This window comes from Eptatretus burgeri, chromosome 1 (genome assembly GCF_056783735.1).
Source record: "Eptatretus burgeri isolate ZD-2024b chromosome 1, Ebu_testis_v1, whole genome shotgun sequence".
NCBI classification, from domain to species: domain Eukaryota; kingdom Metazoa; phylum Chordata; class Myxini; order Myxiniformes; family Myxinidae; genus Eptatretus; species Eptatretus burgeri.
In genome coordinates, this window is record NC_140961.1 from 95,078,129 (window position 1) to 95,103,131 (window position 25,003).

The 25,003-nt window shown below is 44.9% G+C and overlaps 1 protein-coding gene across 3 annotated transcripts in view; it reads right to left on the reverse strand.

Annotated features, from left to right (window-relative positions):
• The window catches only part of PAQR4 (progestin and adipoQ receptor family member 4), a 73,103-nt gene that overhangs the window by 13,388 nt on the left and 34,712 nt on the right, over positions 1-25,003 (reverse strand). Inside the window, exons 3-4 of one of the 3 annotated variants that reach the window (XM_085892116.1) lie at positions 22,526-22,578; positions 11,834-11,983 (exon numbers count right to left, since the gene is read on the reverse strand). In XM_085892116.1, the coding sequence (XP_085748242.1) occupies positions 11,834-11,983; positions 22,526-22,578 (203 nt within the window). Of the gene's footprint in view, positions 1-11,833; positions 12,047-22,525; positions 22,579-25,003 lie in introns of all 3 variants that reach the window. The other 2 variants (XM_085892106.1, XM_085892096.1) reach the window with 2 other exon arrangements.

The window sequence follows — 25,003 nt, forward strand, 5'->3', positions numbered from 1 at the left end:
GTTGCAACAGGTTGACCATCATCTCAAGGAGATGGGGATGGGCCAGGCATCTGCCTGGGGGATGGCCAGACGGAGGCCCCTGGAGTACCGGCGGAAAGTGGACGCAGCGACGTGCTGTTCTGGCACATGCTCCCATACCTGACCTGACCACTGTTACGACCTTGAATCCCTCCTCTGTCTCTTCCTGGCTTCCTTTTAATTTTTCTATTGCCTTCGTTACCTCGTGTATCGTCTCACACGTTTCGGTCACCCCATTTAATTTTTCCCTCTCCGTCACGGTCACTTTTTCCGTCACGACCCTCGCCCAACGCTTCTCCCAAATTAATTTGTCCTCACCCGCCTTCACCGCGGGCCTGGCAACCATTGCACTCCCTCTCAGCTCGTTCGTTCCAGCACGTGGCGTCGACATTTTGAGCTCCGCTGCCATTGCCTTCATGCCCGCCTGCAGGCTTCGGCCCATGTTCTGCGTCTCACCCCGCAGTTCTTTCATTTCTTCCTTCATGTTGTTTTTCATTTCGTTCATTTGTTGCGCATTTCCATCCATCTTGTTGTTCAATCCGTTATTCATTTCCGCCAGCATTGCAAATAACTGCGCCATGTCGAGTGCACTCGGCTGAGCCGACTCGGCGAGGATCGGGAGGCTTTGGTGGAGAGGGGGAGGGAGGCGTCATTCGCCGCGGCCGCCGCCGCGCCCATTTCGGGTTCTGCGTTTAGTTGGGGGACTTCGTCCTGAACAACAATGTCCTGCACGGGGATTCCATCCTGGCCCATGGATTCTACACATTCTAAATCCATTTCTAATACCCCCGGCTCCCACTCGCCTTGAGACGCCATCTTATTTCTCGTAACAGGTTAATTTAGCTCACTCGTAATTTGGAGGGAATCGGGGGTCACTCCTCTCACCCCTGGACCAATTCCCGTGAATTTAGCTGGAGACAGGAGAGTTTGTCATCCCACTCCTGATACCAGTGTTGCGAATTCGCACCTGCTGGCGTGCGATCGGCGACTCGAATCGCGGCACGTCGCCCACCGGACGGACAATTCTGTCGTGACCCTCTCGGACTAACGCCAGGAGCTCGTCACGAGTGGGGGTTTAACCTCACCACGATCATGCCAATCAGCCACCCGCATGGGATAGGGTTGTTCGCCAAACTCGACCTACCTAAGTACCCACACGGATGGTAGACCGGGCGATCGCACCTCGACTCCGGACACGGGCAGCTTAAGCGGTCCGTTCCGTGCTATCATCGGCCTCGACGGTTCCGATTATTAATCGGGCGTATTAAGCCCACAACGAACCCGTTACGTGAAGCAAGATGGAGATTCAAACGAAGGAAAGGACGCAGCGAAACGGGGAACAATTCAACATAATGCACTTTATTTACACGACACACGAAGAGCACACATATATCAATTTAAAAACAAAAACAACAATGCAGAGCTAACCGAATACGCGAACACACGGCAACACTTATACAGTTTTACTTTACAAGACACGGCGCCACAAGATCCATACAAAAAAACAAAAGAAAAGGCCACCCTCAAAGACAAGGGGGCAGACGGGGCCCGTGGGCCTTTATGGCGTGGGACTTGGCAGACTGAACGAGTCCCACGAGACCGTTGCAGGTTACCCCCTAAATGAACACAGATTTTAATGCAGTTAATACACCTTCATGAGGCATCAGATATGAAGCTTGTGGCCAAGTTTCATAAAATCATGTGGTTCAAGCAATAATGACTGAAATATTTACAGAATGACTGACGAACGGACACTGCTCGATCGCATAAACTCATTGGACAAGAGTCCAGGTGAGCTTAAAAATGGGAAGTGTCGATTTGATACTGAAATAAATAAATATGGCGGTAGGCAGTGGAGATAGAAAAGTGTATATAAATCAATACTTCATGGTGAAGGCAAAGTATGCGCGTGTGTGTGTGTATATATTGTTGCGGTTCTCGGAACCGCATGCATCCAGACAGTGGTCTCAAGACAGTTATTCCATTAATATAGGTGTAGATAGTCCCTTTCCTTTTGTCTCGCGGGATAACAGGGGCGTGCGTTGCAATGATCTCATAACTAGGTTTGCTTACATCATTTTTTTTTCTTCATTTCGTTTCTGCTCTACTCCTTTGATTATTCCTAAGTTAATTACCTCTGTCTGGGATGACCTTGCCCTGAGACATGTGCACCTTCGCTGTGAGGTGGGCCCTCATGGAAGCCAGCACGTGCGGCGCCGCTGCGAGGAAACGATAACGCGCGGGCATCAACGGAGCAGAGCTCTCGTTCCCAAGCGAGCCCTAAACCCAACGTGTGTAGCGAGTCATGCAGTGCGCTTAGTGCAGGATTATCGACTCCAGCTTCCAATGATCTGGGGAAGATTGCCGGTTGCATTAAAAAGGCATATGAATGAATACCTCTAAAGAGGCTGCACAAATGGTGTTTTTCACAACACAGGAAACACAGTCAGCACGACGCCCACGGTGCATGATGCACGAAATGCATACTGAGGCTGATAAAGGCGACTCCACACCACGTTGGGCGGGATATGAGTATGCGAAGAAAGAAGTGGCGCGTTCCTTTTCAACCAAATATTTGATCCATATTGGTGTAAGGCGTAAGCCATGCACACGCCAGCAAAGTCGTGCGAACGCAGGTACTGGCCACGTGCATAATGGCCGAACCATGCGGACTGTATGGAATGTGCTCGAAGGCAGACACGTACACCGCTCGCGAAACATGCATGGATATATCCATAACTATGTACCTTCGGCCCATGCTGGCAGCAGCGGATTCACCACAGATGGTGAACGTCTTCTCATCTCTCCGGCCAGCGAAGCTGCAATCGGGCCGGGGAGTGCTGTACAGTACAGGCCGCGTTAATCGGCGCTGGTCGGACGCCCAAGCACACATGCGGGACCCTCGGCCGGTCACCAAGACACGGACCGGGGGTTTTTGCAGGACGATTCGCGTGCCAATTTCAGTGTGGGCGATTCGTGTCATGTCGTGGGGTCGGAGCGAAATATGTTCGCTGTCTGGGATGACCTTGTCAGAAACTAAGTGAAGCGGTTTCTGGCCAAATTTAGCAGGCCACGTGAGGGTCAGGGAAAATTAGAGCGCCTGATTCAGGTGATGACGTTTCGCTTCGGGGTGGCCTCTCCCCCCAGCACTGCAAGTCCTATAAAGGTCGGAGCAGTCCCTCCGCCTTCCTCTTTTGCTCTCTCGCTCTGGCCTCGCCTTGCTCTGCTCGACATCGCCACGACCCACCTCCTGCTGCCTGGACTCCGCCTCTCTCTCGCCTTGCCCTCATCTCTCTGCACGACCCGCCTCCTGCTGTCTGGAGTCCGCCCCTTCTCCACTAAAGCCCCTCCTTCACGAACACGGTCTCCACACACGCTGCTGAAGCCAGAGACGACGCGCTAGCTGCCGGGTACCGCACCACGGAGCATCCCCCCTCCCCCCCCCCAGAATATATTGGTGGTGCGTCGTGCAACCAAAGAACAAAGGTACGGAGATCGCAGCCTCAACTCCTCTTCCTCAAGTAAGACTGCAGAAGGTCGTTATTGTTATCAATATTTTTGATCTTCCATTGATCCAGCATGGTCCGAATCCTAGTTTAGCCGGGACTTTATTCCCAACGATTTGTTCCTTTTAGCCAGTTTGTCCTTGAGTGTCACTCAGCCTGGTGTTGGCGCAGTGGTAAGGGCAGTGGCTTGGGACCCAAGAGGTCCTGAGTTCAAGCCCCGTTGGGACACTGAATTAATATATGTATGTATATGTATATATATATATATATAATGTGTATATATATATATATATATATATAATGTGTATATATATATATGTATATATAAAATGTATATATATATATAATGTATATATATATATAAAAATATATAAATATATAAATATATATATATATATAAAAATATATATAAACCAAGTCGAAAACACCAGGGGGTTGACTCAGCCTGCCATCCTTCCGAGGTCGGCAAAATGAGCACCAGTTGTACTGGGCCCGGTGTATGCCCCGGTTAGAATAGGTGTACCATATCCCTGTGTGTCGTAAGAGGCGACCAGGGTTGCGTCAGGAAGGGCATCCGGCGTAAAAACCTATGCCAAATCATTATGCGGACAACAAAACGAATTTCCATACCGGATCGGTCGAGGCCCGGGTTACCAACGACTGCCACCGGTACCGGTGGTCAGCAGGGTACCAGTGGAAATTGTGCTACTGCTGGGCGAAGGAGGAGGAGACAGGGAAGGCGAGTCCGGAGGCAGTGGGAGAGGGGGAAGGGTAGAAGTGTGGAGGTGAGAGTTGGAACTCTGAATGTTGGGACGATGACTGGCAAAGGGCGAGAGTTGGCTGATATGATGGAGAGAAGAAAGGTGGACATACTGTGTGTACAAGAGACCAAGTGGATGGGGAGTAAGGCGAGGAGCATTGGAGGTGGTTTCAAACTGTTCTACCATGGTGTGGATGGGAGGAGAAATGGTGTCGGGATAATCCTGAAGGAAGATCATGTCAAGAGGGTATTGGAGGTGAGGAGGGTGTCTGACCGAGTGATGAGTGTGAAGTTGGAAATTGAAGGGGTGATGATGAATGTCATCAGTGCATATGCCCCACATATGGGGTGTGAGATGGAATATAAAGAAGATTTCTGGAGTGAGTTAGATGAAGTGGTGGAGAGTGTATCCAAGGATGAAAGAGTGGTGATTGGAGCAGATTTCAATGGACATGTTGGGGAAGGGAATAAAGAGGATGAGGAGGTGATGGGGAGGTACGGTCTCAACAAGAGAAATGTGGAAGGGCAAATGGTGGTAGAGTTTGCAAAAAGAATGGAAATGGCAGTGGTAAACACGTATTTCAAGAAGAAGGAGGAACACAGGGTGACATACAAGAGTGGAGGAAAGTGCACACAGGTGGATTACATCTTAAGTAGGAGATGCAACCTGAAAGAGATTAGTGACTGTAAGGTTGTGGCAGGGGAGAGTGTAGCTCGACAGCATCGATTGGTGGTCTGTAGGATGACTTTAGAGGTGAGGTTGAGGAAGAGAGTGAGGGCTGAACCAAGGACCAGATGGTGGAAGCTGAAGGAGGAAGACTGTTACGTGAAATTTAGGGAGGAGGTGAGACAGGCGTTGGATGGTGGTAAAGATGGGTGGGATGATTGGGCAACGACAGCAGAAGTTGTGAGGGAGATAGCTAGGAAGGTACTTGGTGTGACATCTGGACAGAGGAAGGAAGATAAGGAGACTTGGTGGTGGAATGAGGAAGTACAGGAAAGTATAAGGAAGAAGGGGTTGGCGAAAAAGAAGTGGGATAGTCAGAGAGATGAAGAAAGTCGGCAGGAGTACAAGGAGTGGCGTCGAAAAGCAAAAAGAGAGGTGGCAAAGGCCAAGGAAAAGGCATATGACGAGCTGTATGAGAAGTTGGATACAAAAGAAGGGGAAAAGGATTTATACTGATTGGCAAGACAGAGGGGCTGGGAAGGATGTGCTGCAGGTTAGGGTGATAAAGGACGCAAATGGGAATGTGCTGACGAGCGAGGAGAGTGTGTTGAGAAGGTGGATGGAGTACTTTGAGGAGCTGATGAATGAAGAAAATGAGAGAGAGAGAAGGTTGGAAGAGGTGGAGATAGATGAAAAGTGGAAAGGCAGTTGGCCCAGATGGTATACCAGTGGAGGCATGGAAGTGCTTAGGAGAGATGGCAGTGGGGTTGTTAACCAGATTGTTTAATAAAGTCTTGGAAAGTGAGAGGATGCCGGAGGAGTGGAGATTAAGTGTACTGGTTCCGATTTTCAAGAATAAGGGTGATGTGCAGAGCTGTGGAAATTACAGAGGGATAAAGTTGTTAAGCCACACCATGAAGTTGTGGGAAAGAGTAGTGGAAGCTTGGTTGAGAGGAGAGGTGACGATCTGTGAGCAGCAATATGGGTTTATGCCAGGAAAGAGCACCACTGATGCGATGTTTGCTTTGAGAATGTTGATGGAGAAGTATAGGGAAGGCCAGAAAGAGTTACATTGTGTGTTTGTGGATTTAGAGAAAGCTTATGATAGGGTGCCAAGAGAGGAGTTGTGGTATTGTATGAGGAAGTCGGGAGTGTTGGAGAAGTATGTGAGGATCGTGCAGGATATGTATGAGGACAGTGTGACAGCGGTGAGGTGTGCGGTAGGAATGACGGACCGGTTTAAGGTTAAAGTGGGATTGCACCAAGGATCGACTCTGAGCCCTTTCCTGTTTGCAATGGTGATGGACAGGTTGACGGACGAGATCAGACTGGAGTCTCCATGGACCATGATGTTCGCGGATGACATCATGATCTGTAGGGAGAGTAGGGAGCAGGCTGAATCGAGCCTTGAGAGGTGGAGGTACGCACTGGAGAGAAGGGGAATGTTAGTCAGTAGGAGTAAGACGGAGTACATGTGCGTAAATGAGAGGGAGGGTGGTGGTATGGTGCAGTTGCAACGAGTTGAGGTGGGGAAGGTGGATTGGTTTAAATACTTGGGATCAACTGTCCAAAGTAACGGAGAGTGTGGGAGAGAAGTGAAAAAGAGAGTGCAGGCAGGATGGAGTGGGTGGAGAAGAGTTGCAGGAGTGATTTGTGACAGAAGGGTAGCTGCAAGAGTGAAGGGGAAAGTATACAAGACGGTAGTGAGACCAGCTATGTTGTATGGCTTGGAGGCGGTGGCGCTAACAAAAAGACAGGAAGCAGAGCTGGAGGTGGCAGAGTTAAAGATGCTGCGATTCTCGTTGGGAGTGACGAGGATGGATAGGATAAGAAATGAGTGTATTAGAGGGACAGCGCAGGTAGGACGGTTTGGAGACAAAGTGAGAGAGGCGAGATTGAGATGGTTTGGACATGTGCACAGGAGGGAAACGGAGTATATCGGGAGAAGGATGTTGAAGATGGAGCCGCCAGGCAGGAGGAGAAGAGGAAGGCCAAATAAGAGGTTCATGGATGCGGTGAGGGTGGACATGCGGGTGGTTGGAGTGTCAATGGAAGATGTGGAGGATAGAGCAAAATGGAGACAGTTGGTCCGCTGTGGCGACCCCTAACGGGAGCAAGCCGAAAGAGGAAGAAGAAGAAGAAGTCCTTGAGTGTCACTCAGCTGCATCAGATCCGGTACAATGATCCGCTACAGTCGAGTGATCCGGTGCAGACAAGGCGTACCGAGGGCGTGTTCCCTGGTAATTAAATCACGTGATTAATTCGGTAACCAAATTAACCAATAGAGAAGGAGCCAAGGTCACACAGTTGAGTTATTGGCATCCACGGTCAGTTAAGCAACCTGCTGCGTCACGGCCGACAATTCCGGGGAGTCTGGTGGGAATAGAACCGAGATAGCTTCCCCCACCTTAGTGGTCTTCTAACCTAACCCCCGGCCCACAACAATACATATACACACATATATATATGTATATATATATATATATATATATATATATATATATATATATATATATATATATATATATATATATATATATATATATATATATATATATATATATATATATATATATATATATATATATATTGGTTCACAAAAAATACAAGTGACCACTTTATTCGTTATTGTTGTGTGTCTGTCTGACTCTGTCCCGAGCATAGCTCCGTGGGTTTTGATCCGATCCTGATGAAATTTTGTTGGGAGGTTTATATTATGATCGAGTTGTTTTCCTGAGAATGGGTATGGTCCAGTCCATTATGGGCAGAGCCACGCCCAAAAAACGTGTTTTTAGGGGGTAGCCAATTTAAATTTGCATCTTCTCCTCGGGGTTTTGTCGAATCTGACAGGGGTTTCGGTACTTGGTTAGCCCAATGGCACCTGCATAGCTCCACGGAGCTTGATTTTTCATTTTAGTCACAAGGTCATGAACTTAGAAAATTGCGAATTTTGACATAGAAATCAGACGACGTCCCAAACTTTGAGACCTAGGATGACAATATTTTTTATGCATCATCTTGAGGTCATTCCCCACCTAAAGTCTTGAAACCATTTTTCTCCATCTCGGACACCTTGCCCGTGGCGCCCCCTTCAAGTTTGTTTTTACGCTGATTTCATCAAAGTATGGATAATCCGAGGAGTGCGAAATGCCATATAGCCTATATGACGTTATATTGTTCCTGGAATGTTGCAGAAGAAGTTTTGCACCAAAGGACATAATCCTTCACCTTTAAAGTTCACAAAGGTCAAATTTTCAAAGTTGTGGGAATCGAACCGGGTTTTCAACCTTCTTCGACGAACTAACTCCATTAAGCTATAGCACATATCCCGCTTCCTTATTTTAATGTCCACAACATTGTTTTGTGACCTTTATAGGTTATGCAAAGGTCAAATTTGTTGAACGAAACCGGGTCTTCGACATTTTGCAGCTAATAACCTGTCACTCGTACCACATCATGTTGATTATTTTTACAACTTGGTCAAACATTATCACATTGTCTCATCCTTGACTTCTGAAAGAATCTACATCGTCAAATACCACTCGTGAACCATCGTCGTCTTCAGAGTTGTGTGTATGCGTGTATGTGTGTGTGCGTGCGTGTGTGCGTGTGTGTGCGTGTGTGTGTGTGTGTGTGTGTGTGTGTGTGTGTGTGTGTGTGTGTGTGTATATATATATATATATATATATATATATATATATATATATATATATATATATATATATATATATATATATATATATATATATATATATATATATTGTTGCAGTTCTCAGAACCACATACATCCAACATACAGTGGTCCCCAGACAGTTATTCCATAAATATACGCGTCGATAGCCCCTTCCCTTTTGTCGAGCGGGACAACAGGGAACATGCGTTGCAAGGATCTCAGCTAGGTTTGCTTTCATCATTTCATTTCTAACTTCATTCCAACTCTTCTTTTCTGATCATTCCTGAGGTAAATCTGAGCCACATGCACCCTTCGCTGTGAGATGGGTCCTCAGCAAAGGCCAAGCAGGCATCACACTGGACACCCCTCCGAAGGAAACAGCCTACCAAACGCCCGCGCAGCGGTAATTTACACCCAATGGACAGAAAGCACACTCAACAAGATGCCCACACTGCACAGAACACATACCAAGGAGACGGAAGAAACAGCACCTTAAATGCTGGCAACTTTCAGTACACACGCGGCTGCGAAGATACAGCGATACTTCAAACAAACTTCTGCGGGGGACGGGGAAAGAGCGCTCGAACACCACATGAGCATCGACAGCACAGAGCTCCCATCCGAAAGCGATCCCTCAATCGAGGCTGATAATTAATAGAAAGGCAACCCCACGCCACGTTGGGTGGGATGTGAGTGTGCAAGGCACAAGCGGCGCGTACTTTTCAACCCATTTCCAGACTAATTATATCGATCGGGTTTCGCCCCGCACACACGATAGCAGAATCGGGAGAGCGTGAGCGCCGACAACGTGGGCCATGGCAGATCTGCACATACTGCACGAAACATGCAAGGATGTATCCGAACACTTTACTGTCGGTCCTCGCTGGCAGCCGCGGGTGTTCCTCACAGATGGCAGACGTTTCCTCATCTCTCCAGCCAGCGAAGCCAAGTTCAGGCAGAGGCCTGTGTATAGTCCGGATCGCTTGGGCCACGTGACGCATCACAGAGCAGGCACATTGACCAACACGGGTCGGGGTGGGCAAGCGGGACCGACTCCACTCTCAGCCGGTCGTCAGGGCATGGCCCGGGGGTTCGTGCAAGGCAATTCATGACGCGGAATTCGGTGTGGGCGATTCATATGTCATGAGGTCAGAGCAAGAAATTTTTACGGCTTTGAGTCATCTTGCCGAAAGTGGAATATTGCGGTTTCCGGCCATCACGGCCAGGCCGCGCAGGGGGTCGAGGCCAATCAGAGCGCCCGATTCGGGTGACGACAGTGCTTCGGGGTGCCCCCCGCCCCGCGTGACAGGGCCTACAAAGGTCCGAGCAGAGCCTTCGATCTCACTCTGCCCTGCCTCGCCTCCCGCTTAAGCTGGACTTCAACATCGCCTCGACTCTGCCCTCCTTCATCTTCCGCGCACACTGAAACATTTCCTGTCGGCATCGCCTGGACCCCGCCCTCTCCACACGAGTCCCTCCCTTCAAGCCAAGGATTGCGTCTCCTTCTCTGGGCCGACGCAAGCTGCACGAAGCCCGTACCCCGAAGCAAGAGACGACGCACCAGCTGTCAGAGGGGTACCATACCATGGAGCATTCCCCCCAAACGTATTGGTGGCGCATTCGGGCAATCAATTATTCAAAGGTATCGATAGACCATATCCTCAACTCCTCTCCTGTCTTGCTGCAATACCTCCTCTTCATCGGGTTTTCTGGGTCTGTGTGTGTGTGTGCTAGTGTGAGTCCTGGCACCTTGTCCACAAAAGTAAGACTGCAGAAGATTATTATTAGGGTACCCTGTCATTCTGACAGGGAACCCTATTGTTTTTCTTCTGTTTATTTCCTTATTTTTTATTATTAGGGTACCCTGTCATTCTGTACGGTCTGGGTACCCGGTCATCACTGCCAGCAGTTATAAAGTGGCAGTTCTAGTTATTATTGTTATTATTTCACATTAAGTCTGCTCTGTGTCTGCCTTTTGCAAGTTGCTTGTTTATTGTCACGCCACACCTTTCTTCCCCATCCTGCTTGCACACCCCAATAAATCTATTGATCGTACCACACACCTTTCCTCACCTGCTTGTTAATAAATTATTAGAAATGCTTCCAGTTCATTTTCGTCTTTTCTTTCATTGATCGAGCATGGTCCAAATCCCAGCTGAGCCGGGACTTTATTCCCAACGATCCGTTCCTTTTAGCCAGTACGTCCTTGGTAGTGTCACTCGACTGCATCCGATCCGGTCCGGACAAGGCGTACCGAGGGTGTCACGGAATTATCCGTGTGCGACGGCCTACAATTCCAGGGAGTTTGGTGGGAGCCGATATAACTCCCATCCCCCCGCCCCCCGTTTGTGCGCACAAAATTTGTTGACGAGCTTGGCGTACTACGACATATGCCAGCGTGCTCGTAATGTATACAAATCTTACCCAGAACGTATTCGACGCATGCCAGCGTATTCGCCAAATTTTTCATACGTCGGCATACGCTGGCTAAAATGTCAAGGTGTGACAGCAGCTTGAGGTAAAAAAATACTTTCTTCTTGTTACCTCAGACATTTAAGTATTTTAAGAATGCTTGTCAGGTTTGTGTGTAAGAGCTTGGAGGAGTGTGCAGCAGACCTTCTACCTATTGCAACGCAATGGTTTATTTATTTATTGTCATCAATGATTGTCTGTGTCTTCCACTAGATATGTCCATCATTGGATCTGATGCTCATGTCCCTTTTATTCAATAAAATTATTCGTCATACTGGCACAGTGAGATAAAGGGACCCCCCGAGGGGATCATTACGATGAGGCCACTCCAGCATGTGGCACCATACTAACTCTACTCCACCCTATTCTAAGATTCTAACCCACGATCCTGTTACGTGTGCACCACAGGTCATATAATGAATAGCATTATATCCAAAACGATGAAGAACAAGTATGTCTTATGGACACTGCACCTCAGCTCGTTTTGACAACGAAACAACTGGCTGTTAAAACACAACTTGCTGGTAGCTGCAAATCTTGAAAAACAAATCTCCAAATTGACATAACTCAGGAAACTTTGACTTCAGAAAAGGTCCAGATGCAAAAAGAACAAAGTTTGTAATACAATTACATTTTGTATTTTTTTAGCTTGCATACTAAAAGTGAAAATTTCAGTTGGCATGCAATTTATTGTTGTGTAGTTTGATCACAGGGCCGGATTTTGGTGAAACACCTACCAAATGTGGTTATTGCTGAGATGCCACAGAGATCGAGGGCCAGCAGCCAATTGTACACCGACTGTCCTCCCTCGTGGGTCATAAACAGGTGGTATATAACAGAGGTGAGAGGTGGCGCCAAGCAGGCGACAAGATGGTTCGCACTTAAGCCTGGAAGAGATTCCCATGGCAATGATGATGGCAGGATGACGAGGAAGAGAAAGAATGCAATTGCTGTTGTGAAAAAACAAACAAGGAGTGGGAAGAATGCATTGTAACTGACCTGAGCCAAAATTATCGAATAAACTCAGTTTTCGTTTATCTACACGACAGTGACGTAAAGATGGTCAATCCACAGAACAAGTGTTTGACAGCATCAGTATTTGACAATAAGAAGAGTGCATTACAACATTTGCTGCAATGGTCGTCTTTTATGACGTGACAAATTGGGGCAATCTCTGCTCACTAACCTGCAAAGAAAATCCATCATTTCATGGACAAGGGTTTAGAAGACAAACCAAACTTGCACAATGGAAGCAGATTTACACTGTGCACCATGAACGTTATCGGGAAACCAGCAGGTACCCACAGAAATTTCGTGTAATGCAAAATGTAACTGACAATATATTGCAAAGAAGTGAAACATAATTTGAATTTAATATTGCATAGCTATGTGCTCCCGAAAGATGTCATTTGACTAAATCAACCCTCCCCTCACCCCCCACCCACCCAACCACAAAGTTTCAACCTTCCCCCTCCCCCTGCCCAGTCTTCAAATACCCTTCCCACCCCAGGTCCTCAACCCCCACACCCAAATTCCATTCTCTTTCTCCTCCCCCTAGCTACCTCAACCCAACTATGTCCTCCCCACTTTCTACAAAGCAACAGGGCATTATTGCACATCATTTCATCACCTCATTAAAATGGTGAAATATTTAACTAGTTCCCTTCCCCTATCAATCTTAATATTATGCCAATACAAATACAAACATCACCTACTCCTACCTCAACCTGCTTTCTCACTTTCTCCCTTCATCCTTTTGACATCCTCTTCAGGTCCCAATTCACAACATCGCATCCCACAGAAATATGTACCCTGGAAATTCCATGGAATGGCCATTCTCAAGTGATTTTAAGTCGCCAAATTGTGTTAATAAATGATCATAAATTATTTCTTCATCATGCATTAATAAAATGTTCAAATTAAACGACCTTTAATTCACAATCTCACGAGATGAAGGAATCTCGTGATATTTTACATGACAGATGGACAGACGCATTATTATATAGAGACGTTATTCCAACCATAACTAGAAGGGCACTTGGGAGAGTGCATACCTCTGCCATACGATGCCTGATCCAATGGAACATATCAGGGCCAATACATTTTGAAATAGCATGCTATACATCACTTTTGGCCCCATCTCTCAATGGTGAAGAACCACTTTAAAAAAATTTAAATTATCGTGTCCGAATCTGGATCTTCACCAAAAACGAATCAATTCGCCCTCACACCCAACATGTCCACCAAGTTTCATCCAAATCAATCCATAATCTTTTGAGATAGTGCTATATATTGTTTCGGCTTGGTGAAGGTGAAGAATCACAAATTCTTAGATCCGGATCTTCAGCAAAATTAAGCGTTACTGTCCTTGGGCAGTCACCTAAATACACAAAAAAATTTCAGAACGATTAATTGAAAACTCTGGGCAAAGACTGCAGTACATTGAGGGATGGACTGGGAGGAACACAATGCACAAATTCATCGAAGCAGGATAAGAATCACTTGATCACAGGTGATGTTCTTCCCCTTCAGAGTCCTCACACATCAGCCTCCTTGTTCACCCTCAGCGCACGTAGTTTTACACCTCAGCTCCCTGAACAGCTCAGCTGTGCCATTGAACTTGGCCCTGCGACTGGTCAATTGTAACCAGTGTACCTTCGGAGACGAAGTTCTTCTTCACCTGATGGTGGATTCAAAGACATCCACCCGCAAACATCAAGGATGGTAGTCTTGAAGGCACTCCACAACTCTTCAGGATTCCCCAAAACACCAAACCCCCCCCCCCTCCCACAAAAAAATTCCCATGCAGCTGTTCACAAACTCCTGAGCTATCCTCTCATCCTTGAGCTTGCCAACATCCAGCCTTGGCTGGGATGGTACCATTCTCCTGGATTTAAGTTGCAACTTCAGAGTTGTTACAACAAGCCTGTGGTCAGTATTGAGGAACTGAGCACTCTGGTGAACCGATCGATGGTCAATCTCCTTTGCCATACCACCAGCGTTGGAATACCAAGTCCAGCACTGAGGCTGTGGATACTGAAACCATGAACCCCAAGACCACAACTTCTTGCAAAGTCAAAGAATCTCATGCTATTCTGCTTCACAGTTCCAGATCCATGGGGATCAACACGTCTCCTCACCATCCCTATCAGTTTCAATTGATGCATTGAAATCCCCCAAGACAAGAAGAGTATCTTGCCTGGAGCATTGATCAACCAAGAGTCGAGCACAGCATATAATGCCTCCTTCACGGTGAGATCACTCACCTCAGTTGGAGCATATATAGAGACCAAGGAAATGACACTCAAGGAGTGACAAATCATCAGTCTCATAATATGCTCGTTGACCAGCGTCTCAACAATCATGGGAGTCAGCTTATTGGACACAGCTACAGAAACTCCTTGGGTATGGTAAGCATCAGAGCGACCAGACCAGTAGTAGGTGTAACCATCTGCCATTATCTCACCACTATCCGGTCTCCAAACCTCAGAGTGCTGCAATACCGATGTTCAAACACTTGAGCTCAGATGATAACAGACAGGCAATTATCCCTCTTATGGATAGGACATTCAAGACACCCACCCAAAGTGCTATTTTGGTTGACCTCTGGCTAATCCAAGGAGACACCTTCTGGTGAACGACACCTCAGTCTCAGTACCACCCCGACACACACGTGGAAAGGTAAAGGTTTGTGACATCACAACTAATCTGAAGATGATTAACTTTTAATCGTAACATTACCAACTTTATAATTTGGAAAGCGAAAGTCACATCATATCTATTTTGTTCAGGTATCAAGGGATAGATTAGCATCAAAGTGGTCTGAGCGTTTGAGTTCCCCTTCAAGCAGTTTGTTAACTGTCTACAGACGTCAGTCTTTGATCGAGGAACTACTTAATTTAAATTTAATATTTTGAACACAAGAACATAAATCAGAACACAAACCTGCAATTTAGCAGAACTGTCTCAAACAGTAAGAGAGATTGCTATTCGCAGGGGATGCGTTCCTGGAAAATTCCGTGAATGTCAGGGCATTGTTTCAATGGTAAAAAGGGAGATAGGTTCCCGGCAGTTCTTCATTCATGAAGGAACATCAAAAATCCCGTAAAAAAACACAAATATGCCCCCAAAAAACTGTGAAAACCCTCAAAAAAAAATCGCGAAATAAAATCCCATGAATGTCGTTGTGGGTCACATTTTATAAACCGCGAATAATGAATCCACGAATAGCACGGTCCAACAGTGCTTTGACTAAATTTGGCAAATTGTATGGATGCTCATCCTGAGCATGCATACGCACAGAGGAGTAAGGCAATCGTTTTAGTCTGTTAGTCAAATAAAAATTAAAAATAAATAAACCAATGTCACCCGCAGGGTGACCCGTATCTTGCCAAAAGGTGACCACGTGTGACTTCTTTAAGGTCACACTGAGGTGAACAGAGCTGCTATCCACCAGGAGCGACTCCTTGAGGAATATCTGCCTACGAGAGATTCCGATGAGAATCGTTCTACAGAGTAACCATGAAAAATGTGTTTGCCTCATAGTGTCACCAAATGACGGCATAATGTCTCAAGCTTGACATATCTAGAAAGCACTCATCGAGGTGTTCAATTTTAGGTACTACACGACATGGTTCCTAAAACTTGAAAATTTGACCTTGGGGTCAAATATGTTTGACCTCAGGCACTAACCATGAAGGTCAAGGCCAATCGCCACCAAAAACTAATCAGCTGAGCGCCAGACCATATACTACATTCCCATAAAGTTTGGAGACGATGAGATTAAAATTACTCAAAAAAAATAAGGGTTTCGTCGACTCCCCTGATTTGCGACAAAGTGACCTTGACCTTCAAAATTTTATGCGCTGAAAGGGACCTCTATAGGCCTCTGATATGCAAAGTTACAAAAATTTCCAATGATAACTGTGCTCTGCAGAGTGATTTATACATGATTACAGACAAAAAAAAAACAAAAAAAAACAAATGAAGGTCAAGGCCAATCGCCACCAAAAATTAATCAGCTGAGCGCCAGACCATGAACTATATTCCCATGAAGTTTGAAGACGATCCGATCAAAACTCAAAAAATAAGGGTTTCGTCGACTCCCCTGATTTGCGACAAAGTGACCTTGACCTTCAAAATTTTATGCGCTGAAAAGGACCTCTGTCCTTTTGTGTGAAGTGTGAAGTGGTCTGTCCTTTAAATGATCTTGTGTGAGATCACAGCATGACAAGCAGAGAGATTTTGGTTCCACAGAACAGCGAAGAAAATTAAATTACATTTTTGATTCAAAAACACTAACAGAACAAAATAATTAATTGATTTGAATGACCATTCTCGACATGGGCATGAGCATCAAAATGTCTCGACTTTCCCCAAAAATCAACACTTGTATAAAACTATGAGACAGCTAGCCAGTCCTGGTGGACCCGATTAATATAAGTAATCATGACTTGTTTTGTTTATCGATATCGAATTTGCAGAGGGGCTTGCATGCAGTAGATGTTTAAAATTTATTTATTCATCATTTCATTTGCATAAGGCTGTTTCGAGTCCATTTCAGGATGAAGACCTACCAGTGGGGTGGGGGGTTGTTCAAGCAGTAAGTATTTTTTTAAAAAAAAACATTGGAGGAGAGGGGTGATCAGCAAAAATTTGAGGAAAGGAAAAGGTTTGGGGTGGGGCAAAAAGAAGAGTTGGGCTATTGGGGTAGGAAGGGAGCAAAGAAGAAAGCAGTGAGGAGATAGTAATGCATAAGGGAAGGTAAGGCAGTGTACTAGAAGCAGGGAAGGTAAAACATTTTGCACTTTTGTATCTACAGCATGAAAATGGTACTTTCCAGAGATATCTCCAGATGATAATGGGTACAAGACCTGTTCGGCCTCTGGCCTCAGGATAGGTCGAACGGTCTGATTGGCCAAATTTGAAACTGTGGAACGAGCCTCGTTCCAACCGAGACAAACGGCTTTGCTAACCCAGGAGCGCTTCTGCCAACACGACAGGGCAAGAATGCAACACCCACTGAAATAAACAACGATTTTAATAATCAACTATAAATGGATGAGGTGTGTGTGTGTTGGGGGGGGGAGGAGGGGGCATTTTTTTTTTTTGCAGAATTCCACTGGAGTTCCGATATGGAATTTGATAAAACAAAATGATAGTCATTCGGCGAATTAACTACAAAGAACCTGTAAGAATTCTGTTTGAAACACGCCATGTTAAAGTGTATGGAGCAGCTTAATAGGTCCTTCCGCAGCATGGCATTCAAATTTCAAAACTAGGACACTCGGTAGAGCGTGTACCTCCACCACATAATGCCCGATCCATGAGAACACATCGGGCCCAATACATTTTTGAAATATGCTATACAGTACTATATTGTTTTTGGCCCAATCTTTCAAGAGTGAAGAATCACTTTAAAAACTAAATAATTCTCGTATCCAGATCCGGATTCGGATCTTCACCAAAACTTAATCAATTCATCCTTGTCACATACCCAACCTAGCCACAAAGTTTCATCCAAATCCATACACAACTTTTTGAGATATCGTGCTATATATTAGTTCAGCCACATCTCTCAATGGTGAAGAATCGCTTAAAAATTCTAGTCGCCGGATCTGGATCTTCACCAAAATCTAATCAGTTCGTCCTTGTCACACACCCAACCTGCGCACCAAATTTCATCCGGATCCGTCCACAACTTTGAGAGATATCTTGCACACAAACAAAGAGAGGGGTGAAAACATAACCTCTTTCACCTTTGGTGGTGGAGGTAATAAATCACAAAAAATAATGATAGCATTGAAACAAGCCATATATTAATTCATACTAATATTATGATCAATAATAATATCATTTGGCAAGAATAACAAACATTTAATGCCCACACCAACGCAAGCATATCTGGGCTTGGTGAAAGGCAAGCTAATGTTCAAGCAGGCAGGTATGCTACAAAGCCATGAAGACCAACGAAAGTTTGGTCCAATGGGCCCACGAGTAATAATAAACAGAGTAAGAATGCAACACAAACCCAAATAAACGAATAACAAAACTGCGGTTCAAATCAACATACAGGAGGTAAGTAAATTAGTAAATAAATCCCACACAAAGACACCAGGTATTCGTGACGAAGCCCAACTCAAGACAACACATTCCAGCTCTTAGCACAATCTATGGTCACAGGTTTGGTAATGCATAGAGGAAAGCAAGGGGATGCAGGAAAAATGAGGTGCACAAGGCAAAATGAAAAGAAAGCAAGAGAAGGTATGTCCCTTTTTAATGGCATGGATTATGGAAGCTGCCTCATGTCGCTTGTCTTCAGTGACGAGTCCGGCGGCAGCGAGAACAGTGCATTTGTGGGGGGAGGGGGAGGGAATCCAGTGGCGCTGTCCTTCCAGAGCCCGAGGCCCGACCCAGTGCAGATCCGGGTCTCTTCGCCACTCCAGTTGCAGCTTCCCTACTACTACTCAGCGGACGCATACGAGATAGAGTTCACAATGTCGCGCCATGAGCGTTTGTCCATCATCAGTGTCTGCAAGTCTGCTATGACATGCTGGATATCCCTTGCTACGCAGTCAATGTAGTGCAGCGGCCTTCTTCCGCTGGTTGGGCAAGGCAATCTCAAGCAGATCACGTCAGATGTAATTTGGTCTTTGGCGCGGAAACGGTGACCAGCAAAACGTGTTCTGCAACAAGCTACAATGGTAGAAATGGGTGGTACGTCTCCGTAGATCTCTGCTTTTGTTCTGTGTTCCCGCCAGCTGATGTTCTGAACTCTCATAAGAAGCCGAGTATATGTGCCATCAAGCCGGTCCTGCAGGGCCTTCTTCATGGTCCATACAAGAGTATGTTCTCTACACAAGCTCTAAAGAATGAAAGTTTGGTAGATCTTGAAATGTTAGACTGCCAGATGTTCTGCAGCCTGTTACATGCACTCCAGGCTTGACCTTTGCATGATATGAAGTCCTTGGAGTCTGCTACATAAGATCCTAAGTACTTTCAGTCTTTGACTTCATTTAGTTGTGAGCCATCCTTGGAGAAGATTGGTAGATCAGCATCCTCATTTACTGTCATGTATTCTGTTTTCTTGGCATTTAGAAACAGACCGACCTGAGCTGAAGCATCCTCAACAGAAATTATGTCTTGAGCATCCTTCAAAAGTGTCGCTGTTAAAGCGATGTCATCTGCATAATCAAGGTCTGTGAGATGCTAATCTCTGTCACGATTTGATCTTTTTGGCTTGATGTCAATTCCTTTCTCTTTCATGGTCTCTACTGACTGCCTGAGAATGTAATCCACAACTATAACAAAAAGATAAGGAGCAAGGGTGTCCCCTTGGAGGATGCCTGCTGTTGTGAGAAACTCCTTGGTTGGGCCATCCATACATTGAACATAGCTGGAGGGGCTGTTGTACATTATGGCAATTGATTGCACAGTTTCTTCTAGGATGCCATCGTTCAAAATAATTTTAAGCATGGCCTTCCTGTTGATGCCGTCAAAAGCCTTGGAGAAATCTACAAATACTTAGCTTGCTTTCTGCTTTGAGATCTTTAGTTCTTCAATGATCCTCCTTGAGGCAATAATCTGAGGTGTTGGCGATCTGCCTTTCCGGAAACCATTCTGGTTGCGTCGGAGAATAGGATCGAGATGAGGGGTAATCCAATTGAGCAGCACAGAAATGTAGATTTTTGAGGTGAGAGGTGACAATGTTATACTTCTGCAATTGCATGTAAGAGACAGGTTGCCTTTTTTAGGCAGAGGGATGATGGCAAATTTGGAGGTCGCTGGTTTGTTGCCGCTATAGGTTTCGTTGCAAAAGTAAAACAGCTCTTGATGAAAAAGTGGGCTCTTCCAGACAACGGCTGGAAAGTTGTCAGGGCCAGGAGTCTTGGATCGTTTGAGCTCTCAGGCATTTCTGGAGTTCCTCCAGAGAGAACAGGCCTGTCTTGATGGGAAGAATGTCAACAACTTTGTGATCAAAGAATGGATCGTCAGTCCTGGTGTTCTGCTCAGGTTTGCCGATAAAAAAAAATAACCGTTTTCACAGCCATTTTTTCCCTGCTGTGCAGGGGTTGGCTTTTTCTTGAAGCAATGTTTTATGGCCGGATGCCCTTCCTGACGCCAACCCTGGTCGCCTCTTACGACACACAGGGATATGGTACACCTATTCTAACTGGGGCATACACCGGGACCAGTACACTGGCACTCATTTCGCAGACCTCAGAAGGATGACAGGCTGAGTCAACCCCCTGGTGTTAATTCAGCAGCCAACGGGGCTTGAACTCAGGACCCTGGGATCCCAAGCCGCCACCCTAATCACTAAGCCAACACCAGGCATGCCGAGAAGATTGCTAAAATGTTTAAACCAGCGGTCTCAACATTCCTCTGTGGTGTTACCTTTGATATGGATAGCCGGAGAAGCCTTCTTATTGGTGATCTCTCTCAGGACCTGCCAAGCTGCTGCATGCTTATTTTCTTGGTGTAAACTGTCAAGCTCATCAGTCTTGGACTTCACATGGGCATCTAGGACCTTGGTGAAAGCTTGATCAAAAGCAGCTTTAACAGATTCTAAGCTTCTGCAAGTATTTCTGGTGGGTCTTGCATTGTGCTTCCTTGAAGCTTTCTTCAAGGTTTCTCTGGCTGTGTTGACTCTGTTGCTGGTGGCTATGGCAACAACACTCTTTTCTAGGGGAGCATTTCAAGAGCAATCTCCTTATTGGCAGTGATCAAGGTGTCATACACTGCTGAGGTGTTGTTGTTATCCTCCAGTTCATCATGCAGGATACAGAATCTGTTATGAACTGCTACTGTGAATTGCTCACAGAGGTTGTAATCTCTCAACACTTTTCCAGTCTATGCTCTTCATAGGATCTTTAGCTGGTGACTTGCTTTTGCGGGAGCTGATCTGGCATTTACATGAGACGATGCGACGGTCTGATTGTATACCTTCGAAGGAGCAGTAAGTTCTGGAATTCTTCATGGAATTAATCCATTTCTTTCTTACCAGAATGTAATCCAGATGAACAAGCTGACCATTTCGACGGTGATGGGTCCAAAGCCTATTCTTGGGGTTCTGAAACCTTGTATTGGTGGCAACAAGGCTGTGTTGCTTCATAAAGTCTTTCATGTGCTTCCCATTTCTATTGGATTCATCTGCACAGGTGAATAGAGCGTCTGTCGACCCTAGTTTGGCATTGAGATCCCCACCCTAATATTAGTACATTGTGAGCTGGAATTACATCGACTATGGTGGAGAGTTCTTGGAAGAATTTCACTACATCTTCTTCTGGGTATTCATTATGAAGGCTATAACAGCACAGGACAGTTGTCAATGGGTTGCCGTGCATGGTTATCTCGATTGTACACTTATTGTGGTCCACAATAGAGCGACAAGATTTCAAGGCCATTGGTGAAATTAGGAAGCCTACTCGACCTGTTGCTGCATTCCGCGAGTTCTTCCATGCTGATGAAATTATTAAAACATAACCATTGGTAAAAGTCTCTTGTAGTAGCGATTCTGAGTGTTCAATACGGTGTTCCTGCAGGCAGATGATGTCAATGCCATAGTGTTGTGCCTCATGCACTAGTTCTTTATTTGCAGTAGATCTTAGAGTCTGGATGCTGAAGGTACTAATGATGGCAGGTATCTTGCGACAAACAAATCTGTCCATCTCTCCTTTGTCACCAGCAGGCTTGGACCATCCCAGAGGCTTGAGGACCAACCCGTCATGCGTGTTGGCAGGAACCAACATTGGCAAATTAGACATGGACGAGGAATCGGGGGCTTTAACCCTGGTGCTTTTACATTGTGTACTAATAATATTGTAGATGGCTATAGTGGATATGTGGGCACCACTCCTACAGCCTTGGAACAAATTTGGAACTCATTTGAAATATGCAGCTTCCCCCTCACTCCAGTTTGGTTGACTTCACCACCCTCTCAGTCCTCTTGGATTATTTGCACTCTGCTTTACCAAGCTCGAGCTGGAGCATGCTTTGTGGTGAACCGCACTGTACCACACCGCAGCCCAAGGAAAGCCACGGGTGCCACGGTATGCAGCCATGCGCATCGATAACGGGAGTGGGAAAAAGTTCGAGCAACGATCAACTTGTGTTACACCTGGCCCACTACACTCGAACAATTTAATTCATCTTTAGGTTATCGACTTCACCCAATAGATGTACTTAGTATGGCAATTTAAAAAAAGGAATCGATAAACAAAATATGAGGGTTCCTACCCCTTCCCATGCACATACTAAATGTGGAATTTACATTTTCTCCCTAAATGCGAGCTCACACAACACACAAAACAAAGGGTGGACAAACATTGTATCGAAGCAATGAAAAGGCAATGGCACACGTGGAATTATTCCGGCCAACAAATATAAATGTGCATCATGGATGCTATGAAGTGGAATGTTATACACACGAGCAGATGGGCGATCTTGTTCCAAGAATGTAACACGCTCTTCTGACGTATACCTTTTTGTGTAGGGGGGGGGGAAACCCATGAAGTTATGTGCATGAAGCAAAAACATACCTAGTGCTTATAATTCAAAACACCTCACCACACTGGAACATGTGAGGACAGGAATACTGTACTACATGATAGGCCGAATTGCCTTCTCATGCGCCAAAGTTCCCTGTGTATATTTGTGTAACACTGAAGAACAGGAAGAAATTGGGAAGGGAGGACAGAGAGTTGGGGGTGAGTGTGCATGGAGTTGGAAGAGGGAGATTGAGATGCTGGGAAGAGGGGGATGGATGGACTTGGCAGTTGTGGACTTGAAGAAGAAAGGGGGAGGGAGGGCAGAGAAGGTACAGAGTTGGGATCAAGTGGTTTGAAGCTTTTGAAAGAGCGGGGGGGGGGGTTTAGGACATTGGGTTGGGAGGTGGTTTGAGGATTTGAAGAAAGGGGGAGGGGAGCACAGAACTTGGGTGTCGTGGGAGGGGGGTTAAGGACATGGCATTGTATCTGGGGGTTATGAACTTGAAATCACATTTTACATTATGCAGAATTTCCATGGGTCTGTGGCAGTCCCATTGTGTCTTTTGGATGCCCTGTATCCATATTTTCTCATCCCTTGGTGTCCTCAGGTCATTTAAATCCCATGGGTATTTTGGGTCCTCAAGGTCTTTTGGGTGTCCAGGGTCCCCAGAGTAGTTTGCATCCTCTGGGTATTTTAGGTCTTCAGGGTCCTTGCAAAAACATGTCTGTCTTGTGGATCTTCGGGTCTTTTGGGTCCTCTGGGCACTTTAGGTTACAATTGTGGGTGACGTCAGGTCAGCAGTCCAACCAATGGGTGAAGAGTATGTATATATATATATATATATATATATATATATATATATATATATATATATATATATATATATATATATATATATATATATATATATATATATATATATATATATATATATATATATATATATATATATATATATATATATATATATATATATACATACATATATACATCAACTTTCAGAACATTTGTATATTCAACTCGAATACAAAGAAGAATTTAAAAAAGCAATAGAGGAATTCAACAACTAGTGTTTAAACATATCCACAAAAGAGAAAATAAGGTGTAACCAGGTATGCAACAGCCAAAATAAATTAAAAAAAATAAAATAAGTATTTTGGATTTTGAGGTTCAAATTTACTTGCTTTGTGACCCACATCCAAGTATATGCAATTTTATAAAAGACTATAATAACTACAGTAAATAAAAGGATTCATAGCAATACAACAAACATGAATCATGCTTCTCGTTAACAAGCAAAAGCAAGCAATGGAATTTCATCAAACTGTCCTTCAATACGACCTCAAACTGAAAATAACTCACCAAGGAAGCAATTTTCAGATTGTGCTGGCCTTGGACATTACACGATGTGAAACATTCAAAACGGCAATTCCATGAAGAGGTGAACATAACCTTAAAATTGAGAATTGCGTTTTTTGAGGAGAAATAAAAAGCTTGGCTTGTCACGTCATTGGACAAAATATGCAAAAAAATCTAATTTTGTACCATTGATGCTTCAACATGAAATTGTGTGTGAAAACAAACTAAAACTTGGATTTACCACTGAATGAGAAAGATTTAAATTCATCAAATCAGATTCATTCATTCAATAGTGTAACCAACCCATCTCTTACCTACAATTGTCAAAATTTGAGATTGATGGATTTATACCAAAGATTTGTGAAATTTTGATTCCTTAATCACCCATGTAACGTTACTAACCAAAACAACTTGTTTTTGCCTGAAGAGAAAACATTTGTTTGGAATTTTTATTGCTTGAATTTTCCTTCTCTGGACAATCCTTCGTTCAAAAAAGGAAATTGAGAATCATGAACATTGTAACATGTGGACTGCAGAAGCTGTCCAAACTTGTAACATGAACCATGTGACGTTACTAACCAAGCTGTAATGTTACTACAACCAATGTAAAATTATTACAGATGCTGATCAGTTGATACAAGAAAAATGTTGAACACATGGAACAAGGTTAAGACAAAAGAGGGCAGTACGAGCCAATTGTTTTACACATAATGCAACTGTAAGCACATTATTCACACTAGTACGTGCCTGTACGTGCGTGCCGTACGTGCAAAAAAAAAAAAATCTTTCAAACCGTATGCCACAAACAACCACACAGGCCGTTCCTTCGCTCTCGCGTGCCCGTACATGCAAACCAAAAAAAAACTTTCACAACCACACAGGCCGTTCCTTCACTCACGTAAAGGACGACTGGATTGGGCCATTGTGTTTATCTATAAATGCGCACAAGAAATCGAGAAATTATTAGAATACAGCAAGTCATCACTATCCGGAAGTGGTGCGTGGCGTATGGAATGTTCACATGCATTCCATGAATTATCGCTTGCATTGAAGTAACA